General features: G+C 59.3%; 1 protein-coding gene across 1 annotated transcript; it reads left to right on the forward strand.

Moving 5' to 3' along the window:
* Positions 1-19,460: 19,460 nt before the first annotated feature.
* FMOD (fibromodulin) lies at positions 19,461-25,362 on the forward strand. The gene is made up of 3 exons (XM_027659616.1): positions 19,461-19,712; positions 22,005-23,015; positions 24,906-25,362. Exons 2-3 carry the CDS (start codon positions 22,019-22,021, stop codon positions 25,055-25,057), a joined length of 1,149 nt encoding a protein of 382 aa, XP_027515417.1. The 5' UTR covers positions 19,461-19,712; positions 22,005-22,018; the 3' UTR covers positions 25,058-25,362.
* The last annotated feature ends 94 nt before the right edge of the window (positions 25,363-25,456 follow it).

The following is a 25,456-nucleotide window of genomic DNA, read 5'->3' on the forward strand; positions in this document are numbered from 1 at the left end:
ACCTGGAAAACACCTGGGAATGTGGTTCCTGAGTGTGGCCACTGAGGGGACGTGTGGAAGGTGCTGAAGCCACCCTTGAGCAAAGCAGCCCCAGCCTAAAGGATGTGGGAATTCACCTCGGACTCCATGTCCCTTTGGCCACCCCAGCACAGGGATCCTGGCACAGAGGGAGGGAGGGGGCGAGAGGAGGAGGAGGAGGCAGCCTGCATCCCTTCGGTGCGGGTCTGCTCTTCCCAGGTAGCCATCCCTTCTTCCCAGGCACAGCCTGGGCTCTCCTTCCATCCCGGAGCACTCCCAGTGCCTGAACTCGGGACGTGCAGCTTCCCCAGCACAGATGGACGGGGCCAGGCTGGACAGAACGAGCTGCTCTCGCTCCCGGGTGGGAAACGCAGCCGAGGAGGAGCTGATCCCTGTCCAGGCCAGGTGTTTGAAGAAAAGAGGGAAAACAAGAAATGAGCCTGTTTGGAGCACAGCTGCTGCTCTGGTCGTTAAAAGTCCGGGCAGAGCTCTCTGGAGAAGAGCCCCGGGAGGCGGGTGCCCGAGCCCAGGCCCTGCGGAGCCAGGGAAGGGTTTGGGAATGGAAGGGAAGGGTTAGGGAATGGAAAATGCTGGGCTGACACACGCACACCCCAGTCTGAGCTCTGGGGCTGGGAGCACTCACATCCCAGCCCTGAGGGTTCCCTGCACCCCCTCCACGGCCCAAAGGACCCGCTCCATCACCCCCACCCTCCCAGCTTGCCCAGGAGAGAGGCTAAACTGGGAGCAGTGGTCTCTCCGTAGGGAAGGAGCAGCCTTTCCAAGGAGGGCTGAGTCCAAACAAACTCATTGCTGGGACAGTCTGGAGGAGCCTCAGTCCCTGCTGAGAGAAGGGAGGTGGTTGAAGTTCTCCACAACAGGGACCAGCACAGTGGGGGGCTGACATCGGGGCACACGGGACCCCCTCCCTGCTGCCTGTCCTTCGGGGGGTGGCAGTAGGACAGGCCCTGTCCCAGCGGTGGCCGTGGGGTGGCCGCCAGCTCCACTCACTCTCCTGCATCCCCCCCACCCTCCTGCATCCCCCAGCCCCTTCCCAGCCCACCTCCCACCCTCCCTGCTGTCCTCGTGGCTGCTTTAAGCGCAGGGAGGGGATACAGAGCAGAACAAACCTCACATTTCTTGCAGATTAAATCATCCAACTCATTTCTCCAAGGGAGAGAAGTCCAAAACCCCTATTTTTTTCTTTTTTTTTTTTTTTTCCCTGTGAGGCTCAGCAGCCACTTATTAGCTCTTGGCAGTGGGGCCAACTACCTCAGCTCATGGCCACAGTGCTGGGGGCTGAGCAGCACTGACCAGGGGCCCTGAGCCCTTCTCTCAGGGTCCTCTCCTTGTCTTGGGGTCCCCCCAGCACAGCCCCTGCCCCCTCTGCTGGGCTGTAGCCCCCAAACTCGGGGTCAGCAAAGCCCAGTGACAACCAGACCAGCTTCCTGCACCCCCAAAACCACAGTCCCCTGTTATTCCCCAGCTGTGGGCTCAGCACAGGGGTGAGAAGTCCTGGCTCTCTGCTCATGGAATATTAGGGCTGATATTTTAAATAAGCAAAGAAAAGGTGATTCCAAGCCCGAGGAGGCTCCCAGGGCTTGGATTTCACCGTGGAATTGTTCTCTAGGAAGCAGGTACTCACCCCCTCCCCCGGGAGAGCTGCTGCTTGTTGGGAATCACATCCCATCTGCTGATTCCAAAGCTGCCTCCAGCATCTGCCATCTATCAGAGAAGGGGAAACTGAGGCACGTGCTCAGGGAAGAGATTTGGGAGCGAGGAGCAGGTTTCCTACACCCACCCTGTCGCTGCCAGGCTGCAGCACATCCAGCTCCAGCTGCTTTGGGAAGTGAGGACGTGCCCTCCCCGCTCCCCAGGAGCTCCAGCAGTTTGACCTGTCACTGACCCAGCTCCTCTTGGCGCCAGGTTTAGCAGGACACTGGGAACAAAACTGGGAGTTTTCCTGGCTGCTGGTTTCCCTCAGCACGAGGCAGCAGCGTCACTGCCCCGTCCCCGGCACAGCCAGGGGCAGGGGGATCCCCTGACACCCTCCCCAGGCACCTGGGGAGCAGCATCCAACACCTCCCAGCCAGGAATCCCTGGATTCAGCCCCAGCTGGCTGCAGGGACGGGGGGGACCAGCCACGACAGCACTTTGGAGGGTGGAAGGTTGCTGGTGTCACCTCAGCCGTGGGATGAGTGTGGGTTAGAGCAGGAACAAGGGGGTGATTCAGTGAAACCCCGGATGAAAGGCAGCAGAAACCATGGAAGGGAATATTTCGAGTCAAACCCACGATTAGTGGTGGGAACCATCACCACAAGATGCCACTGAGGCCCAGGGCTTTAAATAAACCCATCATAAAGTATGTGAAGGCCTTTCCCCCCCAGCTGGGGACATGGGGGTGACGGGAGACAATGGGGACAAAGACCTGGACAGTCCCAAAGGCACTGGGGACACAGAAGAAAAGGGGTCACCAAGCTGCCTGAACATCTGCCTGTCACTGCTGTCCCCTGGGGGTGGAAGCAGGGGGTGCCCAGAGGGTGCCCCCCGAGCCCTCCCATGCCTGGAGTGCCTGGAGCCAACAGCTCCATCACCTCCCTCCCCTGTCTGGGCTTCACTGGCCAGACATTTGCCTGCAGTGGAAACACCTGAGTTGTGTCTAGTCCTCCTTTGGGCTTGGCCTTCCTCCTGGCTTTCTCCTCCTCCTCCTGGTCCAGTATTTTTCCTCTCCAAAGGCCAGACCCAGCCAGACGCTTTCCTCATGTGCCATCAGCTGCCTTGGGAGCACGACTGCTCCCCCCTGCTCCCCAGGCAGGGGACACCCACCAGCACAGCCCCCACCGGGGAGAAGGCACAGCCCAGGGACTCTCTGCCCTCCCTGGGGCTGCTTCCCTTTGGAAAAATTAACTGGGATGCTCCCATTTAGGGATAACAATCTCCATGGTGTGACCAGCCCCACTCCAACCACTGGAGCAGGCACAGGGTGGGGAGAGCCTTTTAACTGATGTTTTCTGTTAATAAATATTTTCCTCCTCTACAAGAGGGAAAAATAATGGAGAATGTTCATCAGCCAGGGGACAACAAGCCCTTATTATCCTGCTGGAAACACAGCACTGAGCCTTCGGCCACCAGAGCCACCTGCCCGCCCAGCTGTCCCCTGGAAAACCCCAGCCTGGGGACAGGCACCTCCAAAAGCATTCCAGACAAAGCCAGGGAGCACGGAGGGGCCGGGGGGAGGCGGGATGATGGATGCACAGGCTGGGGCTGGGGAATCATCTCACGATGTGTCTCACACTCCATTGCTTGGCAGCGGCGAGAGCAGAACAGGCTCCTGTCAGAGCCCCAGAGATCCCCAGCAACGGCTCCAAATATTACAGCTATAAATTCAGCTCATTTTTCTAACTGCTAAGAGCTGCCAGGGGCTTTGCCTCCATCCATCTCTCCCCAGCCTTCGTGCCAGACCCCGCAGGCTCCCGTCCCTCCGCAGCTCCTCGCCCGGGTCCTGCATCCCAGATCCTGTCTGTCCATGTCCTGCCCCTGCCCTGGGCACCATCCCACCCCACCCAGCCTCCAGCTGTGCTTTCCCACACCTGGACAACCTCAGGCCCCCCGCTCTGCCCTTGGACATCGCCCTCCTGTCGAGTTACCCCCTTTCTCCCACCTTTGCAGCACTTTTGGGGCTACTCAGGGGGCAGTGGCTGGTCCCCAACTCTTTCTGCCTCACTCACTCTCACCACAAAACCAAAACCCATCAGTTCTGCCCGGCTTCCTTTCCCCTTTGGAGCCAAATGCTCCATTTTCTCACCTCAACCTCCTTCAAGGAACAAAGATCCCACAGGAAATGTTCTCTTCCCTCCTCCACAAACACCAGGTGGGGTTTTCCCCCTTCTCTTCCGACCCCTCCCCTGAGCTGGGTTCTTTCCCTCTCCCACTGGTCATTCCCAAGCATCCAGCCTGCCCAGGGGGTCTCCCAGCCCTCTCCCCTCCCCTGGAGCAGGATGCACAGCGTGTGCAGGGAAGAGTTAACTCCTCCTCACAGGCCCTGCACACGGGTCACTGCTGGAGCAGGGAAGTGTTAGATTTCCCAAACTATTCCAGGAGGTCCTCCAAGGGCTGTATCCTCACACCCCTCTCCCCATAAACACTTCCCTTCCACCTCGGCAGAGAGCAGGGCTGTAACAACCTGGGATCATCCCCAGGCTGGGCAGAGCTGGGAATCATCCAGAACATGGACTCATCCCCCAGCCCTTCCCCTGCCTTTGTCTGGCTGCTCATCACCCAAATATTTGAGGCTCCCTCGTGCAAAGGGGTGGGGAGGAGTCTGCTCAGCCACTGGGGAGGGAGCCCCCAGTTTCCCCTGGATGGGGGTTCAGCCCCTCCCGTGTGGGAGCAGCAGCTCCAGGAGTGTCACCTGCAGGTCTGGAACGCTGGGGCTCACTGGGAAAGCGGGAAGAGAAGCTGGATAATATCCCCCAATTCCCTTTATTCAGCCCCTGGAAATGGGGCAGCACCTTCAGGGGGAGAGAATTTGGCCAAGAACCCCGAGACCCCCCCCAGCTCCCACCCCAGGGAGCCAAGTGCTGCAGAGACCATCGAGTGTGGGTGAAATCTCATCCCTAAAAACAGCCTCCATTTCCCATTAAGGACTTTGCTGAAGGTAAAAATAGGATTGAAATGTTTTGATTGTATTAAAAAAAAAAATAAATGTTGCCTTCAACTCCAAAAGAGATTTTTTCCAATGGTTCTGTTTCACAGGAAATGTCCTGATTTTGTTTTTGTATTATTCTGGAGTGGAAAAAAAAGCAGAATATGGGGCCTTTCCAGTGAAACTGAAACCCCAGGTCCTGTCCAGCTCCAGTCACTCTCCTCTCTCAGAGATCATCCAATGCCCAGGAATGGAAAAGGCAGGACACAGAGGCTGCTCTGACGGGGTTTCTGCCCCTCCTGGCAGAGCAGGAAATCGCACATTGGAAGTTGTCCTGGTGAAAATCCCAGCTCGGTCTAAACAAAGTCCAGAGCCCCGACAGCCCGGATTGTCCATCCCAGCCCAGGTCGGGCTCCAGGTTTGTTTTGGGGATGATTTTGCTCCAGCCTCTGTGTGGAGCTGGTCCAGTCCCTGCACAGGCTCAAGGTAAACTCTTGACAAGCCATGATGGAAAGTGGAAAGAAAGGAGATGAAGGGACACAGCAAATAAATCAAACTCCTCCCATATTTTCCACCTCTCCGAGCTCCATCCCTTATTGCCCGTCTGCCCCCAGCCCTTTCCAGCCATTCCCTGGCACTGCTCCCTGGGCACAGCCTTCGTGCTGCCTCCTGACTCCTGGTTCCCCTCCTTTGCTGGAATATCCTTCTCCTCTTTCCTTTCCTGCTTTTTCCAGGTGATCTGGGGTGAGAGGGAGCAGAGTTCCTGACACTGGTGTGTGTCCCTCAGGACCCGCCCTTGGAACAGGGGTGGCTGGATCCAGTGTCCACCAGCATCTTGGGCTCTTTCCCATCATTCCAGGCCAGGTTCACTGAGCAGCAGCTCAGACACTCTCCAACCAAGTAGCTCCACTCAGCAGCAACCTGCTTCCAATTATTCCCAATTATTCCCCCAGACGGGTGTAAGAGAACAACCCCGAGCCTGGGAGAGTTTAACCCCTGGGAGGAGGGAGAGCAGGGAAGGATGAAGGTGCCTGGAGGCTGCAGCTGAGCCCTCCATCCCCAGTGGGGACGGGGATGTGGAAGGTGAAGCTGGGGCGGGGTTAAAACAGGATTTTTTTTTGAGTTTTCACAGCGAATCTGGGAATGCAGAGCCCCCAACAGCCTCTTGGTCACCCACTGGACTTATCCACCTCCCGAGGATGTGGGGAGGGAGGAGAGGGGGCAAGCAAAGCACCTTTGTAGGATTTGGGATCCGATGCTGCAGGTGGCTGGAAGGGATAGATCTCATCCCTCCAGCTCTTCACTCCTGGGGTCCCCATAAAAACCCACTGTGCCCTCCAAAGCCTGGGATCCTTCCTCACCTCCAGGGGCTGGGCAGCCCCTGTCACACTCCTGCATGGATGAGGAGCTGGAGCAGCCTCCCTGCATCCCTCCAGTCTGCCAGCACAGCCCGGGAGCCAGGGGTTAAATCCCGGGGCTGGTGAGTCAGAAAATCTTTGATGCAGCCAGAAGGAGCTGAGTAATTTGTGTTTCTGCAGAGGTCACATTGCCTCCTCTCTTCTTATGCCTCTTACTCATTCTGCTCCTTCCCACTCTCCCTCCGCAGCCTGGACTCTGCTCTTCTCTCTTCTCTCACCAGCTCTTTTTAATACCGTTGTTATTAATTATTGCTATTAATTACTGCAGCTCCTGGCAGCAGCTGCCCATCCCACTGGGTGCCAATTCCCATCCAAGGAACCCTCCCAGCCAGAGCTTGCTCTGCTCTTCCCAGGACATCCATCCATCCCTCCCTGCTCCGTGGTTGCAGCTCGGGCCCCCAAACTGCAGCATTTCCCACGGGAGAAACCCGGAGTTCATCTCCCACAAAGTCACGTTGTCCCTGAGCTCCGTGTCACGCTGGGCAGAGGCACAGCCTCCTGCACCCCTGGCTCCCAGCCCGGCACCTTGGCATCCAGGCACCTGCCTGGAGCTCCCCACAAGTGACAAACAAAGGAGGCTCATGGCAATTCAAGTGACAAACAAACAATGCTCGTGGCAACCAACCCCCACGCAGCCAGCACCGAGTCATCGAGGAGCAGCAGCTCCCAAATACCAGCGTGGATATTTCCAGGTTGCTACAAGGCACCAGGGCAGGCAGAACAACTTCCCTGCCTTTAATCAAATCACTTCATTAGGCTGTTTAATAAGCAAGGGAGCTCTGGGAACGCTGGGGTTTCACTGAGCTCGGAGAAGGAATTTATGGCAGAGCCATTAAGGGCCAGACAACCTGCCTTTAATCCTCCTGCAGCCCCCTTAAAGCTTCCCACTGACCCTCTTAAAGGTTCCCACTGACCCCCTTAAAGGTTCCCACTGACCCCCCTTAAAGCTTCCCACTGACCCCCCCTTAAAGCTTCCCACTGACCCCACCTTAAAGCTTCCCCCTTTGCCCCCATTGACCCTTGGCCACCCCATTCAAGGGGACACATCCCAGGAGACGCCAAAATGGATGGGGATGGTCCAGGAAAACCATCAGAGCATCCCCACCACCAGCATCCCCCCGGCTCTCCCAGGCCAGGGGGCTCCTGCACACGAACTGGGGACTCTGCAGCACACCAGGGGTTGGGGAGGGGGGTGCTGAGCCCCACTGGATTTGTGGGGCAGAGGGAAGGGTGGCACAGCCCTGGGTCAGCCCGAGGGGCTCCTGCCAGCACCTCTCTGCAGAGAGCTCAGCGCTCCCTGAGCCACAGGCACTGCCAAAAACCTGGCTGCTCCCTCAGCCGGGAGCTGAGCCCTTTGGATGAGCTGGGATTAGCACTGACAGAGCCCTTGCAAGCCCCTCTGGCCCCCTCCCCAAAGAGGGGGACACTGAGCAGGCACCCCCCGACCCCTCGCCCGAGGATCTCCCAGCATTCCCGACCCGCCGCTGCCATTCCCCGTTCTCCTCCAGATGGACTTGCTTTGTGTTTTCCAAACTGGGCCTTTGTGTTTCCTGTCGATTTTTCTAACCCCTCTGTCCTCTCTGGTATTTGCAAATCCTCCCAGTTCTGCATCCTTGGAGGATTTTGTGCGTGTGTTATTTCCTCCCTCATCCCGGAGCCCAGTAAACAGCCGGTCCCACAGGCCACCACCAGACCTGCACTTTCCATCTTCCCTGACTTGCAGAGCCCTGAAAATCCTCAGATGAAGACGCAAAGATTTCCACAGCAAATTCCAGCCCATGAACCCCAAACATCTGCCAGCCACGACATGAAGGCTCCGTGCAAGACACAAACCTCACCTGGGGCCATTCTCTGCTGTCCTGCCCGTCCCCAGCTCCCAGCAAAGCACCAACACTCAGCCTGGGGTGAGGACCTTCCCTGGGTCATCCCCCAGTGCCTCACCAGTTCCTCCAAGCTTGGAAACTGGCTGCAATCACTGGCTGAAGGAGCTGAGCTGCACCAGCTCAGGCCATTTGTAACCTCCCAGCCAACACCATCACCCACCCTCACCCAGAGCCCCCTCCCACAGGTGGCACAGCCCACGGTGCCCATCAGAGCCTCCAGAAAAGGGTGTTGAGCACCCACCAGCTCAGAGCACCCACAGAGCCCGTCCCCAGCTGCATCCCAGGCTCCAGAAAACCCGCCCAGGTCCAGTCCGGGATAAACAGCCGGTTCCCCGGGCAACAGCGGGGGCGGCTCCTGTCCGGGCTGTCCCGGAGCCAGCGCTGCCCAGCGTCACCTCCCGCCCCCCGGACCACGAGCCGCCTCTGGGATGGCTCCACTTCAGAGAATCTGGGAGCTCCAGGGAGCTCCGTGGCTCTGCTTTCCCAAATGTCAGGTGGAGGTGGAGGCAGAGGAAGTGTTTTCATCCCGAAGGCATCTGTGCTGCTGCTTCCAGCCGGGGCAGATGCTCCGGGAGCTGCTCCTGTGGCCTCTGAGGAGCTGCCTCTCCTGCCTGGGGATGCTGGGACACTGAGAGGGCTCCAGGCCCCTTCCTGCAGCTCCCAGCATCTTCCCAGCATGGCAAGGGGACAGAACAGCCTGGAAAGGTATCGCTGTTTCCTTCTCCTTTAGCCACCAGCAAACCTGCCTGAAACAAGGAAGGTTCTGGAAGGGAAGGGGAGGCTCCAGCAGTGACCGGGGCTGGACCGAGGGATGTCTGAGTCCATGTTCCCCTGGAGAGGGGATCCAGCATCCCCCCAGCAGGGTCATGGAGCAGGGAGAGGAGATGAGAGGGGTGAAGGCAGCCTGTCCCCCAGAGCCTGTTTATTTTTCGGTGCAGGCCGGGGCTTTGCTGGAGCTGGAGGAATTCACCTCGCTGAAAAAGGCCTTGTTTTTCACGGAGGAAATGAGACAGCGCGCTTTTAATAGGAAATAAAAACACATAAAACGAAGAGAAACCGAGACACAGGCCTGGAAAAAAGCAGAGCCATCCAGCTGTGTCTCGCCAGCAGCCTGGACACTGCCAGCAGCCCCGGCGGCTGCAGCGACACTGCCACGGCCACGCCACGGTCACCCCCGGCCCCCTCACCCCTCCTCAGCACCCAGCACGTGCAGGGCACACATCTCCATCCTCTCCTCGTGGATCCATCTCCCCCCTGCCCACGTCGGGTAGCAGAGTCTGCTGGGGGGCAATGGATGGACGGGCGGATTGATGGATGGTGGGATGGATGGTTGGAGTGATGGATGGGGGGATGGATGGATGGATGGATGGATGGATGGATGGATGGATGGAGTGGTTTCCTCCAAGGAAAAACATTGATGCTTCACAACCAACTTCCCTGACATTTCCAACAAGGAACCATTCCACACACCCCGCACACTCCCCCGAGCGTTGGCTCTGGAAAAAGTCCCACCAGGGTTCAGTGGGTTTCATGCAGGACTGGAAATTAATATTGATACAGCCCTGCAGGGAAAGCTGGGGGTGTTCAAGGCATCCTGGCATAGGAATCAAACCCCTTATGGAGCCACTGGAGCAAAAGCTGGGATGTTCCCATGCTGGGCTGGCTCCAGCCCCTCCTGGTTGTCCCTGGGCTCCAACCATCCACGAGGAGGTGGCAGCTTTGCTGACCCTGACCTGGCATTCCCTAAAAACCTGGGGACAGCAGTGCCTTGGGCTGTGCCATCCCCTGGCTCTCCCTGTTCCCAGCCCCACTGGCTGCCTCCATCCACCCTGGAGCTGCAGCAGCTCCCGGCAGCGGCGCGGATTCGGGATCAGAGAGTGGATGAAGCCTTTGAAAGTGCTCCTCAGAGGAGACCTGCTGGGATTTCTGAAGCTGCAGACGCTCGGAGACAACCTCGCTCGGAAACGTTTAATTGGGAGGGCCGGGAGGGAGGGAGGAGGGAGCCCAGGGGGGAAAGCTGGGAAGGAACTGGCAGTGCAGGGGTTTGGGCTCCAGCGGTTTCCCCAGCCAAGGGGGATTCTCCAGAGCCATGAGGGGCAGCACTGTAAATCCCCCAGGACAGTGTTCGGGAGGGGCTGGGAGAAGGGAGGCAGGAAGGGAAGTCTGGAAGGAGATTTCAAACGAGTCCTGCAGCCGCTGCCCCACAAAAAGCCCCTTCAGCCGGAGCGGCCGCCCCGCGCGTGCGGCCAAGGGCAACATTTGTGCATGTGGAGCTCTACGGAAACGTGTTTATTTTCCAGCACATTCCCTGACCCGCTGCGTGCTCCGGGAGGGGAAGGGGGAGGAGGCAGCGACCGGGGGCTCTGGGGCTGCTGGGAGCGGGCAGAGCTTTCCCTGGATCGGTGGGACCAGTGCCAGCTCACACCCGCCCCAAAACCCACCCCGGCGGCCCTGGGTGATCCCCGCGACACCCACATCCCTTCCTAATGGTTGGACCCGATGATCTTAGAGGTGTTTTCCAACCTAAATCCTCCCGGGATTCTTTCTCCCCGCAGCGACAGCTGCGTGTGAAGAGACCCACATCCTTCCACAGCCGAGAGCAGGGATGGGGGCAGCCAAAAACCCCACGGCACATCACTCCCGGGAGCACCCGGAGCGGGGAGACGAGTGGGGGCCCCCACTTTCACCTACTCACCCACGGGCCGTGTCCACTAGAGGGAGAGTGCGGCGGCTGCTTCCCACCTCCGGCACCGCGCAGAGCCCCGGCAGAGCTGGGGCGGGGGGTCCCTGCAGCCCCCCGGAGCTGGGGTACCCCCCTCCCCGGCTCCAGCTACACGTTCCCTGCCCGCCCACTCCCTCCCAGCCGCCCCGTGGCCCCGCGGAGCGCGGCAGTGGGTGCTGGCCCCGCGGGATGCGGGTGCTGAGCCGGGGGGCTGCCCGAGGGCAGGGGGGCCCCCCATGCACCGGCCACGTCACTCGGCAGCTGCTTCCTGGCCGAGGGTGCGTGTAATTACTACCAGACCTCGTTATGCTGCTCGCTAATTAACCCCGCGCTGCTGCGGTTTTCCCTGCGACCCCCCCTTCCCTGCGACTTCCCCCTTTTGGGGGGCAGTGCCAAGGCAGCTGCTGGAAACCCCCCCTCCATGTCCCCCGGGAGGGAGAGGAGCGGTGGGCAGGGAGCAAACAGCCCCCGCGGGGTCAAAGTAACGCCGTCCCCGGCACCATCCAGCGGGTCAAACTTTTATTGAGTTTAAAAACAAGGAAACACTTTCCCACCCCTCGCGAGTGGCAGCTGGAGGGAAGAAACCCCGCTGGGATCGAGGCCGTTTTCGGGGCTGAATCCCATTCAAATGCCTGGGGGTCTCCTGGAGATCGCACCAGCGGTGACAGTGTTTGCTCACGGGTTCCTGTTAAACACACCTGAATGGAGACATTTACTCAGGATTTCACGTTATTAACAGCCACAGCAGGAAAAGGTCGGGGAAAGCAAAAGCCGATGTTATTTCCCAGAGGAAACGCTCGGGGAAAGGATCCTGCCGGGGGTTCCTCCAGCAGCTCCACAGCAAAGGGAAATTTTCCTCTTTAAAACACCCACATTGAAAAGCAGAAAAAAAAAGAAAAATTCCTAGAGGGAACCCCCCTCAGGGTGACCGGGATGTGCCTCTGGAATGGGGATGCCCCGGAGCCGTCGCTGGGACCGGGATGCTCCGGAACATCGCCGGGTGCCGCTGGCACCATCCCCATCCATCCCCGGCCCTCGGGGGTGTTACGGGAGAGGATTAATTACATTTTACACACAGAGCTCAGCGCAGGGCTGGGTGTGATTATGCATTATTCATGCGTTCAATAACACAGCTGATTTATTAATGAAAAGGTCAGACTCCCTGCAAGCGGAGCCTTGTCGGAAAATTGCTTTGGGATGGGATGTTTCGGAGGAGCCGCCGGAGCGAAGCCGGCTCTGGGCTCGGCAGTGCCGGGGCTGCACCCGCTGCCGGCAGGGACAGGGGCGAGGCGGTGGGAGCTGCCCTGTTCCTTGCAGCCCATTAATCCCAGCGCTGCTCTGGAGACGCACGTTCCCTCTCCACACAGCGGCGGAAATGTGTGTGCAGGAGCCGGGAGCAATACGGGAGCGCCTATAGGGGCGGCTGCCTCCTCCCGGAGCCGCCGAGCCAGCCATGGAGAACCTGGGGAGCCAAGGAGACCCAGAGCTTACACATCAGCATCTCAGGCTCGCAGGGAGCAGGGAGAAAGCCGCAGGCAGCCAACCCCTCCCTCCAGCGCGGCGCCGGCCGGGAGGGAGAGCGGGAGCTGCAGCGCGCTCCAGAATAAAACTGGGAAGGAAGGAAATCCTCCGAGCGGGAGCTGTTTTCCCTGAGGTTACTCCTGGGGACTCACAGCCCACCTGCCTCTCAGCCCCGTGTTTATCTTGGTCGCGGTCCGGGCACCCCCTTCCCTCTCCTCAGCTCTCCGGGAGGGAGCAAACGCCGCCCTTGGGGCTGAGCCGCAGCCAGCCTGGCCCTTCCCGGGAAATACAGGAACATCTCCAATGTTTTCACACCCCGGGGCTGTCCCGTGTCCCTGACACGGAGCGTGTGACAGCTGCGGGGACGGGTACCTGCAGACAGCAAAGGGGGCAGTGGTGGCAGCACAGAGAGCATCCCAAATCCAGACCAATTTCGCAGGATCAGCCCTTCCCTCCACTCCTGAGGCAGCTGGGGCCGGGTGTCCGGCTCAGCTCTGCGGTGGATTCCCTCTCTCTTTGAAGGAAGAGATAAAAATGAGCCCAAGAGCCAGGGAGAGGTCCTGGGGACCCGGACAGAATGTGCTCCATTGTGCAATTCCAAAGGGAAGAATGGAGAGAACAGGGGAGACAAACCCCGGGGGGCTCTGGGAACAGAAACAAGGCAGGAATTAATCAAAGCCCACAGAGCGTGGCCTCTCCCAAGCTGGGGAATCAGGCAAGGGCACGGGAGCAGAGGTCTGCCCACCTCTGGCTTGAGGGCAGGGGGTCAGCACCAGCTCCAGCTGGGATAACCCGGGCAGAGCCTGCGGCAGGGACACGGGTGACCGGGCAGTGCAGGAGGGGCCGGATCCCAGGCTGGGGTGGGTCACATTGCTCAACCTGCTCCAGCCCCAAGGAGCTTCCAGACTCCCCAGCTCCCTCTTCTCAGGAAGAGGGATGCCAGGACTGAGGCCTGGCCACTGCCAGGCTGGGAGCAGAGCCCCCATGCCCTGTGACCCACACAGAGCTCTGCCCCATGGGGACACTCACCCCCAGCCCCCCGAAATCCTGGGAGCGGCTCAGACTCGCGGGCGTTGTTCCCTCCCTGCCAGCAGCCGGGAGATTTCCAAGCATCCGTATTCAGGGCTGTCGGGAAGGAGCCGCTTTGATCATCGCTAATTATTGCTCGCGGGCTGACAGCACCCGCCGGGGCTCGGCGGCTCCCTGCCCACCCCCAGCTCGGCTGAGCCTGCCCACGGCCCCCCACAGCCCGGCCCTGCTGCACGGGGGAACATCCACAGCCCCCATCCAGGGGGGAGAGGTGACCAGGGCACCAGGGCTGCTCCCCAAACCCCGGGCCGTGGCAGAGGGGGACATCACCACCCCAAACCCAGGGGGTCAGGTCCATCCAACGAGACCCCCTTCTAGATGCTCTTTTTGTTTCCCTAAATCGCTGCCAGGACCCCAAAATCTCCCCCAGACAAGAGGACTCAATTCAGCTGCACAGCAGCGGCAGCAGCACCCGCCCACGCTCCGCTTCTCGCTCCTGTTTATCTCCAAAGCCTTTTTTTTCCTTAAAAAAAACCTCCCAAACTCCTCTGCCTTTAATCTGGAGGAGTTTTGCAGCTCAGAAGAGGGCAGAGGTTTTCTGGAGTGGCCCTGGCAGGGCTCAGCTCTGCTCATCCGGGTAGTGGGATGGTTTGGGAAGCCAGGTGGCAGGAGCAGGCAGGAATGCTGATGGCTTTCCCAGGCAGCTGATGTTCCTCTTTTCTCTTTTTTTTTTTTTCATAGTTTAGATGCTTTAGAGAGAAAAACAGCCCATCTGGGAGGGGAAATCAGCACCATGACCTTCCTGGATCCTGGGGGCAACCAGGAGGCACCAGGGAAGGGCTGAGCAAGCCATGGGACAGCTGGGATCGGGTGCCCATCGGGCTGTGGGGATGTAACCAGCTGGGACAGGATCTCCCCCTCTCCTGCCAGCTCTGTGCCCTCGATCCAGAGCTCCCCAGTCCCAGGGGAGTGGATCTGGGGGGCTGTACATTTGCAGAGCATCAGCAGTGACAGATAAAGGCACCCTGGGACAGGGGACATTCAGCCTGCTCCTTTCTGATGGTCCTTGAAGAGCCAGGAGGGACCCCCAGAGTTTGACTGTGCCCCAGGACCCTGCCCCTGTTTGCTGCCCAGTGCAGCTCACACTGCTGGGTGACCATTTATTAACCTCTATATGGATTGAAATTTGTCCTGTGTGGATTTATGTTTGGCTCCCAGTGTGGCTGCAGCCCTGTTTTCAGAGAGCTTTGGGTACCAAACTCACTGAGAAGGACGAAGAGGAAGAGGAGGAGGAGGTTTCCACTAAGCCCTCAAGGCTGCAGAGGAGAGACCTGAGGTTTGGGAACAGGGCTGGGGACACTTTTGGGGACGGCTCTTTGCAGGAGGGTTCTGGGGGCTCCCTGCTCATGGGAAACATGACGTGAGATTTTCCCCATCCAGGAGCCTCAGCCAGGCCTGGAATGAACCTGCTCCCTCCTGCTGTTTGTTCAGGAGAGCTGGGAGGCTTCGCAGAGGAGCCGATCGTTCAAAGGGCCTTTGAAAACATGAATTGAGGGCTCGGAGCAAGGAAATGCTGCGTCTTTTCCTTCTGCTCCCTGGACAGCTGCAGGCAGCACCTGGATGCCTTCAGAGCCTGGATGCCTTCAGAGGGGAGGAGGGAGAGGCAGCTGGGACCTTGCTCAGCCTCAGATCACAGAACCACCATCCCAGCTCAGGAGCTTCCCGTGCTCTTGTCTCCTCCCAGGGTCCGTCAAGGAATCCTGGGCTGGCTGAGTGCAGGGCTCTGCATGTGGACATCCATCCCCCTGGGGAGCAGAGTGCCAGGCTGGGACTGGGAAGGTGTCAGCATCCTGCTGGGATTGGTCCTGGCACCACGTGGCACCCACGAGCAGGAGAACAGAGCGATGCCCACCCAGCCCTGGGCACAGACCTGTGTCACAACCCCAATAAACCCAACAGGCAGTAACCCACGGCAGGCTGGGACACCCGATGGCACTTGGGGACCTGGCAGCTCCCTCCTGCCCTCCCGGGGGGATTTGCACTTGGATTATGTCATGGAACCTCTCCTGGCTGCTCTGCAAACCCCGGGGCTCCCGGGCTGTGTCACTGTGTGCTCCAGGCAGGCTCTGCTGGCCAGGGAGGTGTCAGCAGAGCTCAGCACAGGGCCAGGGCCAGGCGAGGGAGCAATGGGAGGAGGAAACGCTTCAGAGTTTCCAGCTCTGTTCCAAATCAAACACTTAACCTTTTCGAACACATTTTACAGCGGCCGCAATGAGCTCTGACCCCCTTTGTGCTGAGCCATCCTCTCCCAGCACGGCCCAGGGCACCAGCCATGCTGTGAGGGGAGAGGTACCGGGGCCTGGAAAAGGGAATTTAAGAGATCCAGTGCCTTGGATTTGCAGGGAGGGGGATGAGAGCCCACATGCTGAGACCGTTGGGTATCCAGAGCCACGTCCAGGGGGTTGGGAGCTGTGGAATGGGCTGCAGGGACATTCCTGGGGCTGGGCACTGTGAGGGTTGAGCCCACCCCCTAATAATCCCCAGACCCCCAGAGAGCAGGGAGTGATTACTTGAGGTTCCAGAGTCCCAGGGGCAGCCTGTAATTACAGTGGAATGGGGCAAAGGCTTCCCCAGCCTCCTTTGGCTCCCAGCACGTCCCAGTGCCCGCAGCCAAGTCCCAGCTGGGCAGGGGAAGGGGCAGTGGGGGCTTTGCTCTCCCTCCCTCGGCCTGGGCTCAGCCCTCGCAGCTCGTTGCACGCAAGGGAAGCTGTGGAGCACCTCCCCTGGAAATGTGGCGATCCCAGGAGCGCCGGGAGCAGCCGGGGCCGGCCCCTGGGACCCGGGGCCGGAGCATCGCCCGCAGAGCCCCGTCAGAGTTTCCAGCAGAGCTCCAGGGCTCGCTCGGCTGTTGCTCCGTCTCCCAGTGACCGACTCCCTCCAGATTCCCTCAAATCTCGGTTCAAGAATGTTGTTTGGGCTGAAGAATGTATTGCTGTAAAAGAAAAAAAGGGAAAAGGGAGGCCGGGGTGAGCGGGGAGGTCGAGGGAGGGTTTGCTCGGCTCTTCCTCCCTGACCCTTCCCGTCCGGGGAGCGGAGCCGCAGCCGCTGCCGCAGCCGTTTGCCAGATGCTGAGGCTGCTCCCCCACCCAGCTGGGCTGAGGCTGAGCCCAAAGGCACCCGGTGATCCCTGCACCCCCCCAATGCCTGCACCCCCTCAGGACTCCGTTTCCCTGCCCATCTTTCCTCTGCCTGCTTGTGTTGCAGCCGTGGGGGCTTCCAGGTGAGCTCTTTCCGGCAGAGCCCTTTGAGCAGGAGCAGCAGAGCCCTGGGGGGGCATCTGAGGTGATAAAAAGCCACAGGGATGCTCCCCCAGGCACAGGGAATCCCAAGCTGCCCTGTGGACACCAGTGTTCCCAGGAGTTGAACACAGGGCTGCTTGTGCCCTGCCCTGGCTGGTCCTGCAGGTCCCCTCCTGGACCTTGTTCTTTAAAGGCAAATCTCTGGAGGGTGAAGGTCCCAACTGCTCTTTTAGGGGACTCCGATGACCAGAGCCTAAATAGGAGCCAAGGAATCCATTGGCACCTCCAGCCCTGCTCAGACAGAGCGGGTGGAATAGTTTGGGGCATCACCTGCAGAACGTGTGGGATGGAGGGACTGGGAAGCCACAATCCAGAGCCCTGTGGGACTGGTGACCCCCTCCCAGGACAGAGAAGTTAGAGGAAAATAACAGGAGTGGGAGGACAGAGCAGCCAACAGCTCCAGCAAAGTTGAAACTTCTTGGAACCATGGAAGAGGCAGGAATAACTTTTCCATGAGTAAAAAGGGAAGCTGCCGGAGTAGCCGTGTTTGTGACAGTTGCTGTTGTTGGATGCTCCTGGTGGGTTTAATCCTCCCTTCATCCAGGCAGAACGAGCTCCAGCCTCAGCAGGAGCATCACAGCAATGTTTTGGTTCTTTGTTATGCCGTGAAGCATCCAGCCCCAGTGCCAAAAGCATCCTGATAAATCCATGTCCATCCACAGGGAAGCCAGTGCTCCCGGCTCCCAGATTTGCAGATTAAAGGCAAACTCGGGCCAGATTCAGTGGTTTCAGCTAAAAAACTCCAAAGCATTTGATCAAAACAACTGGAACAAACTCAACCAAAATAGTCCTTGTTCACATCAGTTTGGACTGGAAAACCAAAGCAAAGCAATAGAGGCAGTGATGAGACCCAGACTGGGATCACTGGAATAACCACACCGGATGGGATTATGTGCTGATAAGGACCACTGGCTTCCAGCGAGCAGGACAACATGTTCCCAGCTCCTGTCACCAGTTCAGGGCTTCCTTTGAACCATCAGCAAAGGGGAATTGGTGTTTATGGGGAAAGATGTCAAAAAAGCTCCACGGAATCACTTGGAAGGCGAGAGGAGCTGGTTTGTGCTGGGCTGAAATGAGCAGGAGCATCGAGGTCCCATCAACACCCACCACGTGCCAGGTGAGGGAGCCCTGCCAGCAGCCTGGGAGATGGTGGATAAGTGGAGCATGAGATCCCAAGGCTGGATGGAGAAAAAAGCCAAGACATATGTTGTCCCTCCAACAGCAAGTTTTCACTTCCCTGAGATAGTTCTAATCTGGTCAGGATGACATTGAACAGCACGTCCTGGGGACTGCAGGGGACACACAGACTGAGCTCATTGTTATTTCCTGGTTTGGGCTGGGAAGGGGGGATGTGGTCACTGGGACCCCTCGAGCTGCCAGAGGTGTGATGGTGGTTGATACCATCTGAGTGCTGAGCAGCAGAAGGGCCTGGCTGCCACTGCCCTCACACCATTTTCCCTGGAATTCAGCTCCCTGGCAGTGGGAACAAACCCCTCTGAGCAGGGTCAGTCTCCACATCACTCCAAAGCCTCGAGCCCCTCCTTGCCATGGTGAGGTCCCTCCTCCAGCTGCCCCACACCACTGCAGCTGCCACGGCAAGGTTTGGAGGGCACAAAGAGTTGCTTCCAAAAAAGCCCCGTTTTCCCGGGGTTTTCCTCCCTGGCCTCTTTTCCCACTCGAAGGCATGGCTTCCTCCAGATCCTCTCTCCCTGCAGATCCCGGCACAGTGAGCTGTGCTTTCCAGGCACAGTCTTCCTTCCCAAAAAGACAGGATTTCTGGCACAGTCCCCACTGTACAGTGTGTCCCTCCAGCCCGGCCACCAAGCAGCCTGCACATCCCTCCTCCCTGCACATCCCTCCTCCTCCTCCCAGCAGGGCCTGGGGAGCGATAAGGATCTCTGCAAGGCTCCCCAGGGGAACGGGATGTTTTGGCTGGGAAATCTCTGTGGAAATCGAGGAGAAAGCCAGCTCGGAGGGAGCTGGCACCTGCTGAGCTCCACTAAATAATTCCAGGCTCCTGGGAGGACCCGGGCGTGCTGCTGGAGCCGGGCAGGGGACGGCGATGGGCGGTTTGGGCTCCTCCTTTCCTTTCCTTGTGGGAGGAAATGCTTGGAGAGCCCTGGAAGAACTGTCTCCAAAGTGCACAGGGAGCCAGGGTGGGGACTGGGGGGTGCCTGTGACAGCACCCGCTGAGCCCCCAATTTGCAGGAATCTTCTCGGGGCAAGGCTGGCACTGGGATGAGCCCTGTGGCACAGAGAGCCCCAAAACCTCTGCTCAACCACGGGTCACCCTCAGGACACTCTCCCCTGTCCCATCCCCCCACCCCCGGCTCAGCCTCGGGGGGATGGATGAGACCCCTCATCCCCAGGGGGGTGGGCACAGCCTGCAGAAATGCCAGCTTGGCATCTCTGTCCTGCCAAGATGGAGACAAATTCCTGCTGTCACAGTGGCTCTTTGGTAGGCAATTTATTTACCTTGGATGCTGCAGCCTTATCGTTCATGGAAATGTTTATCCCAAATATTTAATAGCGGGACTGCATAAACTGAGGCTTCCTGCAGAGGCAGCCCAGGCTGCCATGGGAGCAGCACTAACGTCTCTCCTCCTGGTAATGTAAAAGTTAAGGATAATTCCTTGTCTCTCCCAAAGAATCCCATCCTCAGCACCTCAAAATCCGATATTTTTTAATCTGGCCAGAGGCCTCCCCATCACTCCCTGATGAGAAACACAGGAGACCTGACAACAGCCCTTTTAAAAACAACATCCCAATTCCACTAAGTCGTTAAACAGAGAGAGCCTGAAAAGTGCCAACACTCCTATGAGAAAAGACAGGAGAGAGAGAGAGAGAGAGAGAGAGAGAGGGAGAGGGAGGAAAGAAAAAGCAGGTTATTTATAACACCAGGCAGCATTAGGGTCTCTCCAGTCTCTCCTGCAAACTGGCTGCTGCTGGGAGGTCACTCCCCAAAAACCCTGGCGAGCCCGTGACCTGCAAGCACAATATTTGCTCTGGGATCTGGGGCGGGCACCAGGCTCTGCGGCTCGGGATTCACTCCATGCTGCTTGACACACGGGCAAGCCCGGAGCAGCACAGCCAGGCTTTGGAGAGGAGGATCTCACCTTGGTAAGTCCGGCTCTGTATACATTTATTAGGATTTTTTTTATTATTATTTTTTTTTTATTTCCGTACCTGCGCCCTTGGCCGGCGCGGCTGCCACGGGGAGCACACGCCAGCGACACGGGTGGCACAGCTGGGAGAGCCAGAGCTCCCACACCTCTGGGAAAGCCCTTCCCTCCTGCCCACCTCTCCCGCTGCCCACCTCCCATCCCACCCACCTCCCCTCCTGCCCACCTCCCAACCCACCCCTCTCTCCTCCTGCCCACTTCTCCTGCTGCCCATCTCCCCTCCTGCCCACCTCCCATCCCACCCACCTCCCCTCCTGCCCCTCTGGCAGCTCCATGCCCACTCGCCTGGGAGCTGGACACCTTCACCCATGCACACCCAGGGTTGGCAGTGCCTCCCTACCCATCCCATCCCCAGGGAAGGGGGGAGCTGGTTTCATGCCTGGCACAGCAGCAACGGGCCGAGTCCATGGATGGCCACAGTCCATAAAAGCCCCTTGCTCCAAAACCTACTCCTTCTTGGAATGAGGAGCTGACCCCCTTAGCTCAGCAGCCCCTGGCACAGAGCAGGGACACCAGGAGGTGACATAGATCTCGAGGCTGGAACATTCAGGTCAGATCCCACCCCCAAAATCAGGGATGAAGCCCACCAGGGAGGGGAGAAGCCACCCACAAATGAAGAGAGGGTCAGTGGTGTCTGCTGGGGACAGGCTTGGGGTCAGCAGCAGGTTGAAGAGGGGCACTAGGAAAGGTGGAGGGACCCCATGGCTGGGTCCTGCCCCAGAGGGGCCCCTGGGAAGGGGCTGCCAAGTGGCTCTGCATGGGTGGAGAAGCCAGAGGCTCTGGTATGTCAGCAGGCACAGTGCCCTGGAGCAGCAGGAGGAGGAGGAGGAGGAGAAACTCCTCTGCCACTACCAAGCTCCCCCGTGGCACACAGCATCCCCAAGGATCACATCTGCTTCCACACAGAGGGGGAAGGAGGGAGAGGAGGAGAAAGCCAGGGAGTCATGTCTGCCCACCACCAGCTCAGTCCCTCTTTTCTTCCCGTGCCAGGGCAGCTGCTGCCTCCTGCAAACTGTGCCCACTTTGTCTGCCAGGCCAGACACCCCCTCCGTGCTGCGGGTTGGGGACACGGCGAGGGGTCACCAGGTGACCCCACGGCCACTCCTGGCACGGCGAGGGGGGACACTGGTCCCTGCTCAGCCCTCGCCCGGCTGCTGGAGCCGAGCTGGCAGGGATGAGCTCCCAGCCACGTATGTAGGAGCCACAGGAGGGAGCGACTCCTCTCCCGCTCCCAACAGCATTTCCTGGAGGGATTTCAAGCTGCCTGGCTCCAGGACACTCCGTGTGCTCATTCAGCCTGGGATGAGCAGCCGTGGCTGGAGTCCCTCCTGCTGCAGCCCCGCCGTGCCCTGGGCATGGCACGGGGTGGCTGCAAAGCCCACGCCAGGCCACGGGGGACAGGGATGGCTTTGCCTTGCTCCCAGCTCCCAGCCCTGCTCTCCTCTGGACCCCAGCCCTCGAGGCTGGATGTCACAAGCAGAGCCCGTTGCCAGGTCTGGTGACACTCCCTGTCCCTGGTCACGCCGAGGGCCCGGCGGGTGCTGCCCCTTCTCCTGTCGGGGCTGAGCTGGGGGAATCTCAGCTCGGGAGTGGTTTCATTTCACAAATAAGGCAGAACTTGTTTACCAGGATTTACATCAGTCCCGAGCATCCTGCATTTTCGTGGGGGAAGGGAGAGCTGGATGGAACCCACAGCGAGTCGTGTCGCCTGCGAGTGTGGCACAAATAGAGCTCCATGAAAGATGCCTTGAGCTCCATCAAAACATGCCTTGAGCTCCCAAATCAACCTGAGCTGGCAGTTTTCCTTCTCATTCACTCAGCTGGAGAGCTTCCAAGTCCCTTCTCCTCCCTCCCATGCAGAGCCAACCCCGGGGCACCTTGGAGCAAACCTTGTGTGACCTTACACAAATCCAGACCGTGGGTCCCGTATCTCCATCTTCTACTCACTCCTAGCAGAAATATCCATAAACCAGGATTTTGCAGGTAAATCTCTGCTGGGGTGGAGGTTTCTCACAGGTTTGAGGTGAAAAGGGGGAAGATCAGGTAACTGCACACAGGAGATGTCAGCAGCTGTGGGGTTTTTGGGTAGGATTCACTCAGGTTCTCCAGCTCTGTCGCCAAGTACCACCAAGCCCATCCAGCACCCACATCCCACCCCTCTGGATTCCCAGGCGGTGCGAAACCAGAGCTGACCCTGCTGACAGTTTCCTCCCCACCTATCCCCCGGCAGGTCCCTCCAGCGCCATGTGTTGGGTCACCATCACCATCCTCATCGTGGCCGGGCTCTGCGGGGCCTCGCTGGGCCAGTACAATGAGGAGGAGGACCTGGCCTGGCTGCAGTACTACCTGAGGCAGTCCCGCGTGGCCTCCTACAACTACGTGCCCTACTACGAGGACGAGAGCCCCCCGTACGTGTACTCCTACCCCGCAGCTCCCGACACGGAGCCGGAGCCCGGCCCGGAACCCCAGCAGGCCCCTTCCTGGCAGTGCCCCCAGGAGTGTGACTGTCCCCCCAACTTCTCCTCGGCCATGTACTGCGACACCCGCAACCTGAGGTACCTGCCCTTCGTGCCCTCCCGCATGAAGTACGTCTACTTCCAGAACAACCTCATCACCTCCATCCAGGAGGGCGCCTTTGACAACGCCACGGAGCTGGAGTGGCTGGCGCTGCACAACAACCAGATCAGCAGCGACAGGATGGGCAAGAGGGTCTTCGGGAAGCTCAAGAACCTGGAGAGGCTGTACATGAACAACAACAACCTGACCAAGCTGCCCAGCCCCCTGCCCCGCTCCCTCAGAGAGCTCCACCTGTCTTACAACCAGATCTCCAAGGTGCCCTCCAACGCCCTGGAGGGTCTGGAGAACCTCACGGCCCTGTACCTCAGCCACAACTTCATTTTTGAGATGGGGGCTTCCCTCAAAGGGCTCAAGTCTTTGATACTTGCTGATCTGAGCTACAACCACCTCAGAAAAGTCCCTGACGGGCTCCCGGTGTCCTTGGAACAGCTTTACCTCGAGTACAACTACATCAATGCCATCCCTGATGACTATTTCCAGGTGTCTCCCAGGCTGCTCTATGTCCGGATGTCCCACAACAGCCTGACAAACCAAGGCCTCTCCTCCAACACGTTCAACAGCAGCAGCATCCTCGAGCTGGACCTCTCCTACAACCGGCTCCAGAAGATCCCCCGGGTCAACACCAACCTGGAGAACCTCTACCTGCAGGGGAACCAGATCAATGGTGAGCAGGAACGTGGTGGAGAGGGGCTGGTGATGGATGGAGGTGGATGGAGGGGAGGGATGGAGGTGCAGGAGATGGATGGAGGTGGATGGAGGGGATGAGGAGGTGGGGATGCAGAACCTGTGGAGACCACCTGGGGTAATGGTTTAATCAGGAAGGTGGAATTTGGGAGACTTCCAGGTGGCCCTGAGCAAGGCAGGAATGGGACCTGTGGCATCCCAACACACAAGGAGCCCAGAATGCTGCAGTCTGATCCAGGGGGTCATTGCATTGTTTTTTCTGGGTGTTTATCAGAAGCCTGAGCATCTTCTGGTTGGAGATGCCAGAGGGCAGATGAGGCACCACCTGGGGAGGGATTTGTGGCTTCAGTCCAGCAGTGCTCACGGGTGGAGGGGTCAGCAGCAGTGGACAGAGTCCCCTCTGCCACGGTCACTGCACGTGGGAACACATGTCACCCTGGGCAGCACTAACACAGGGGTCAGGGATTCCCCTGCAGTGCCCAGGGCCAGCACAGCCCCCTCTGCCCACCTTCCAGGGCCCCACCACAGCCCATGGCCCCATCCATGGCCCCAAAGCCCCCCAGGGGTCCCAGCCTGCAGCCCAGGGGCTCGTCCTTGCCAGGGCTGGGCCAGACGGGAGCTCTCAGCGATCGGAGCCCTCCACGCAGCATCTCCTGCCAGGACTGAAATCCACTCCGCTTAATACACAAATAAATAACAGGAACAGATTGTTCTGGGGCTGCTATTTATAAAAATAAGCTAGAAAAATAAACCCCCAAGCAATCTCCTGGAAAAATCCAGCCTTGCCCCCTCACCTGCCCGACCCCGAGGGCAGGACCCTCCCGGAGCGGCGCTGGAGCCCCCGGGGGTTGGAGTCCCAGGGCTGGGACGGGGGCTGGGACGGGGACGGGGATGTGTCAGTGTTGCAGAGAAAACACACAACCCCGCACCGGGGAACTGACAGAAACACAGAAACAAGAACAGATTCCCGAATGTTTGCTTTCAAAATCTGTAGCTGTTGCCGTCTGCCCACAAATGCCACGGAGCCACCGCGGAGCCGCTCGGGCTTGGCAGCAGCTTCTCCTCCCGCTGCACCTTCTGCCACCGACCTTCACGGCACCCCCGGGTCCAGCTGTGCAGCACCAACCCCTGGGGGTGCCCCCGGGCCGGGGCCGTGCCCCTTCAGGCCCCCAGTCCGGGCGTTCGGGGGTCCCCCGGCATCCCCCCCACCTTCCCCAGCAGCATCCCGGCCTGGAGCTTTGCTGCCCTCTAGTCCCAAATCCTGCACAGAAAAATGTACGTTGGGGTTTGTTCCATCTCCTCCTTCCAAACCCAGTCTGGGCTGGGCTGGAATTTCCCTGCCTGGCGCTGGCAGCATTCGAACAGACAGGGGATGTCTGGATAAGGACAGAGACATCTTTCGTCCTGGACACGCTGCCTGGGGGTCCCATGGTGACCAGGGAGGGTCAGGGGATGGAGGCTACAGCCTGTGAAGCCTCCAAAAGGGGCTACAGAGGCAATTCCTGATGAAAGGCAATGTTTTCCATCCTACTCCACCCTATGAGCTCCACCCCGGCTGGGCAATGGAGCCAAGGACCTGCTTCCAAACCCTTGGATAGGCACAAACCTGCCTGCTCCTTCTGCCTGCAGCCAGGAGCATCAGGAACCCTTTCAGTTTAAGAGAGGAGCATGTTGAGTCTGAATTCACAGCGATTTGGGGTGGCTCTATTTTTTTCCCTGCCCACCTTAACATAAAGCAGCTCTAGAGGTCGATACCTCTGACCCAGCAGCCCCTTTGCCATTTCTGACGTCGCTCCCCAAAACCCAGCCCCACCGGGGAGGCTGGAGGGGGCTGAAGCCTGTGCTCAGCTCCACCCTCTCTCCTCCACAGAGTTCTCCATCAGCAGTTTCTGCTCCGTGGTGGACGTCATGAACTACTCCCGGCTCCAGGTCCTGCGGCTCGACGGCAACGAGATCAAGCGGAACGCGGTGCCCCCCGACGCCCCCCTGTGCCTGCGCCGGGCCACCGTCATCGAGATCTGAGCCGGCCCCTCCCACCCTCAGGACTTGGCTCCCCCGACCCCGGGGAGACCCTCACCCCCTTCCAGTGCAGCTTCTCAGCCTGACTCGGCTTTGCAGTAGTGCAATCAGGGGGCTCCGGCAGCCGGAGCCTCTCGACCCCAAAATCTTCTTCTTCCCAGAATTCTTCCTCTTCCTGACTCTCCAGCCACGCAGGGTGGGACGGATCCCAGCACCGACCCCTCTCTGACCCCACCACAGCCACCCCCCCACACACCTTCTCCCCCGGACTGGGGGGGATGCAGTGGGGATGGGGCTCATCCCACCTCCCAAACCTGGCCCTGAGCATCCAACCCCTGTGGGGGGGGTTCAGGTGGGGGGGTCCTGCAGAACCAGCAGCTCTGAACCCCCTGGCCACGGGAG

This window comes from Corapipo altera, unplaced genomic scaffold, assembly GCF_003945725.1.
Source record: "Corapipo altera isolate COAL_440 unplaced genomic scaffold, ASM394572v1 77b, whole genome shotgun sequence".
In the NCBI taxonomy this organism is placed as follows: Eukaryota; Metazoa; Chordata; class Aves; order Passeriformes; family Pipridae; genus Corapipo; species Corapipo altera.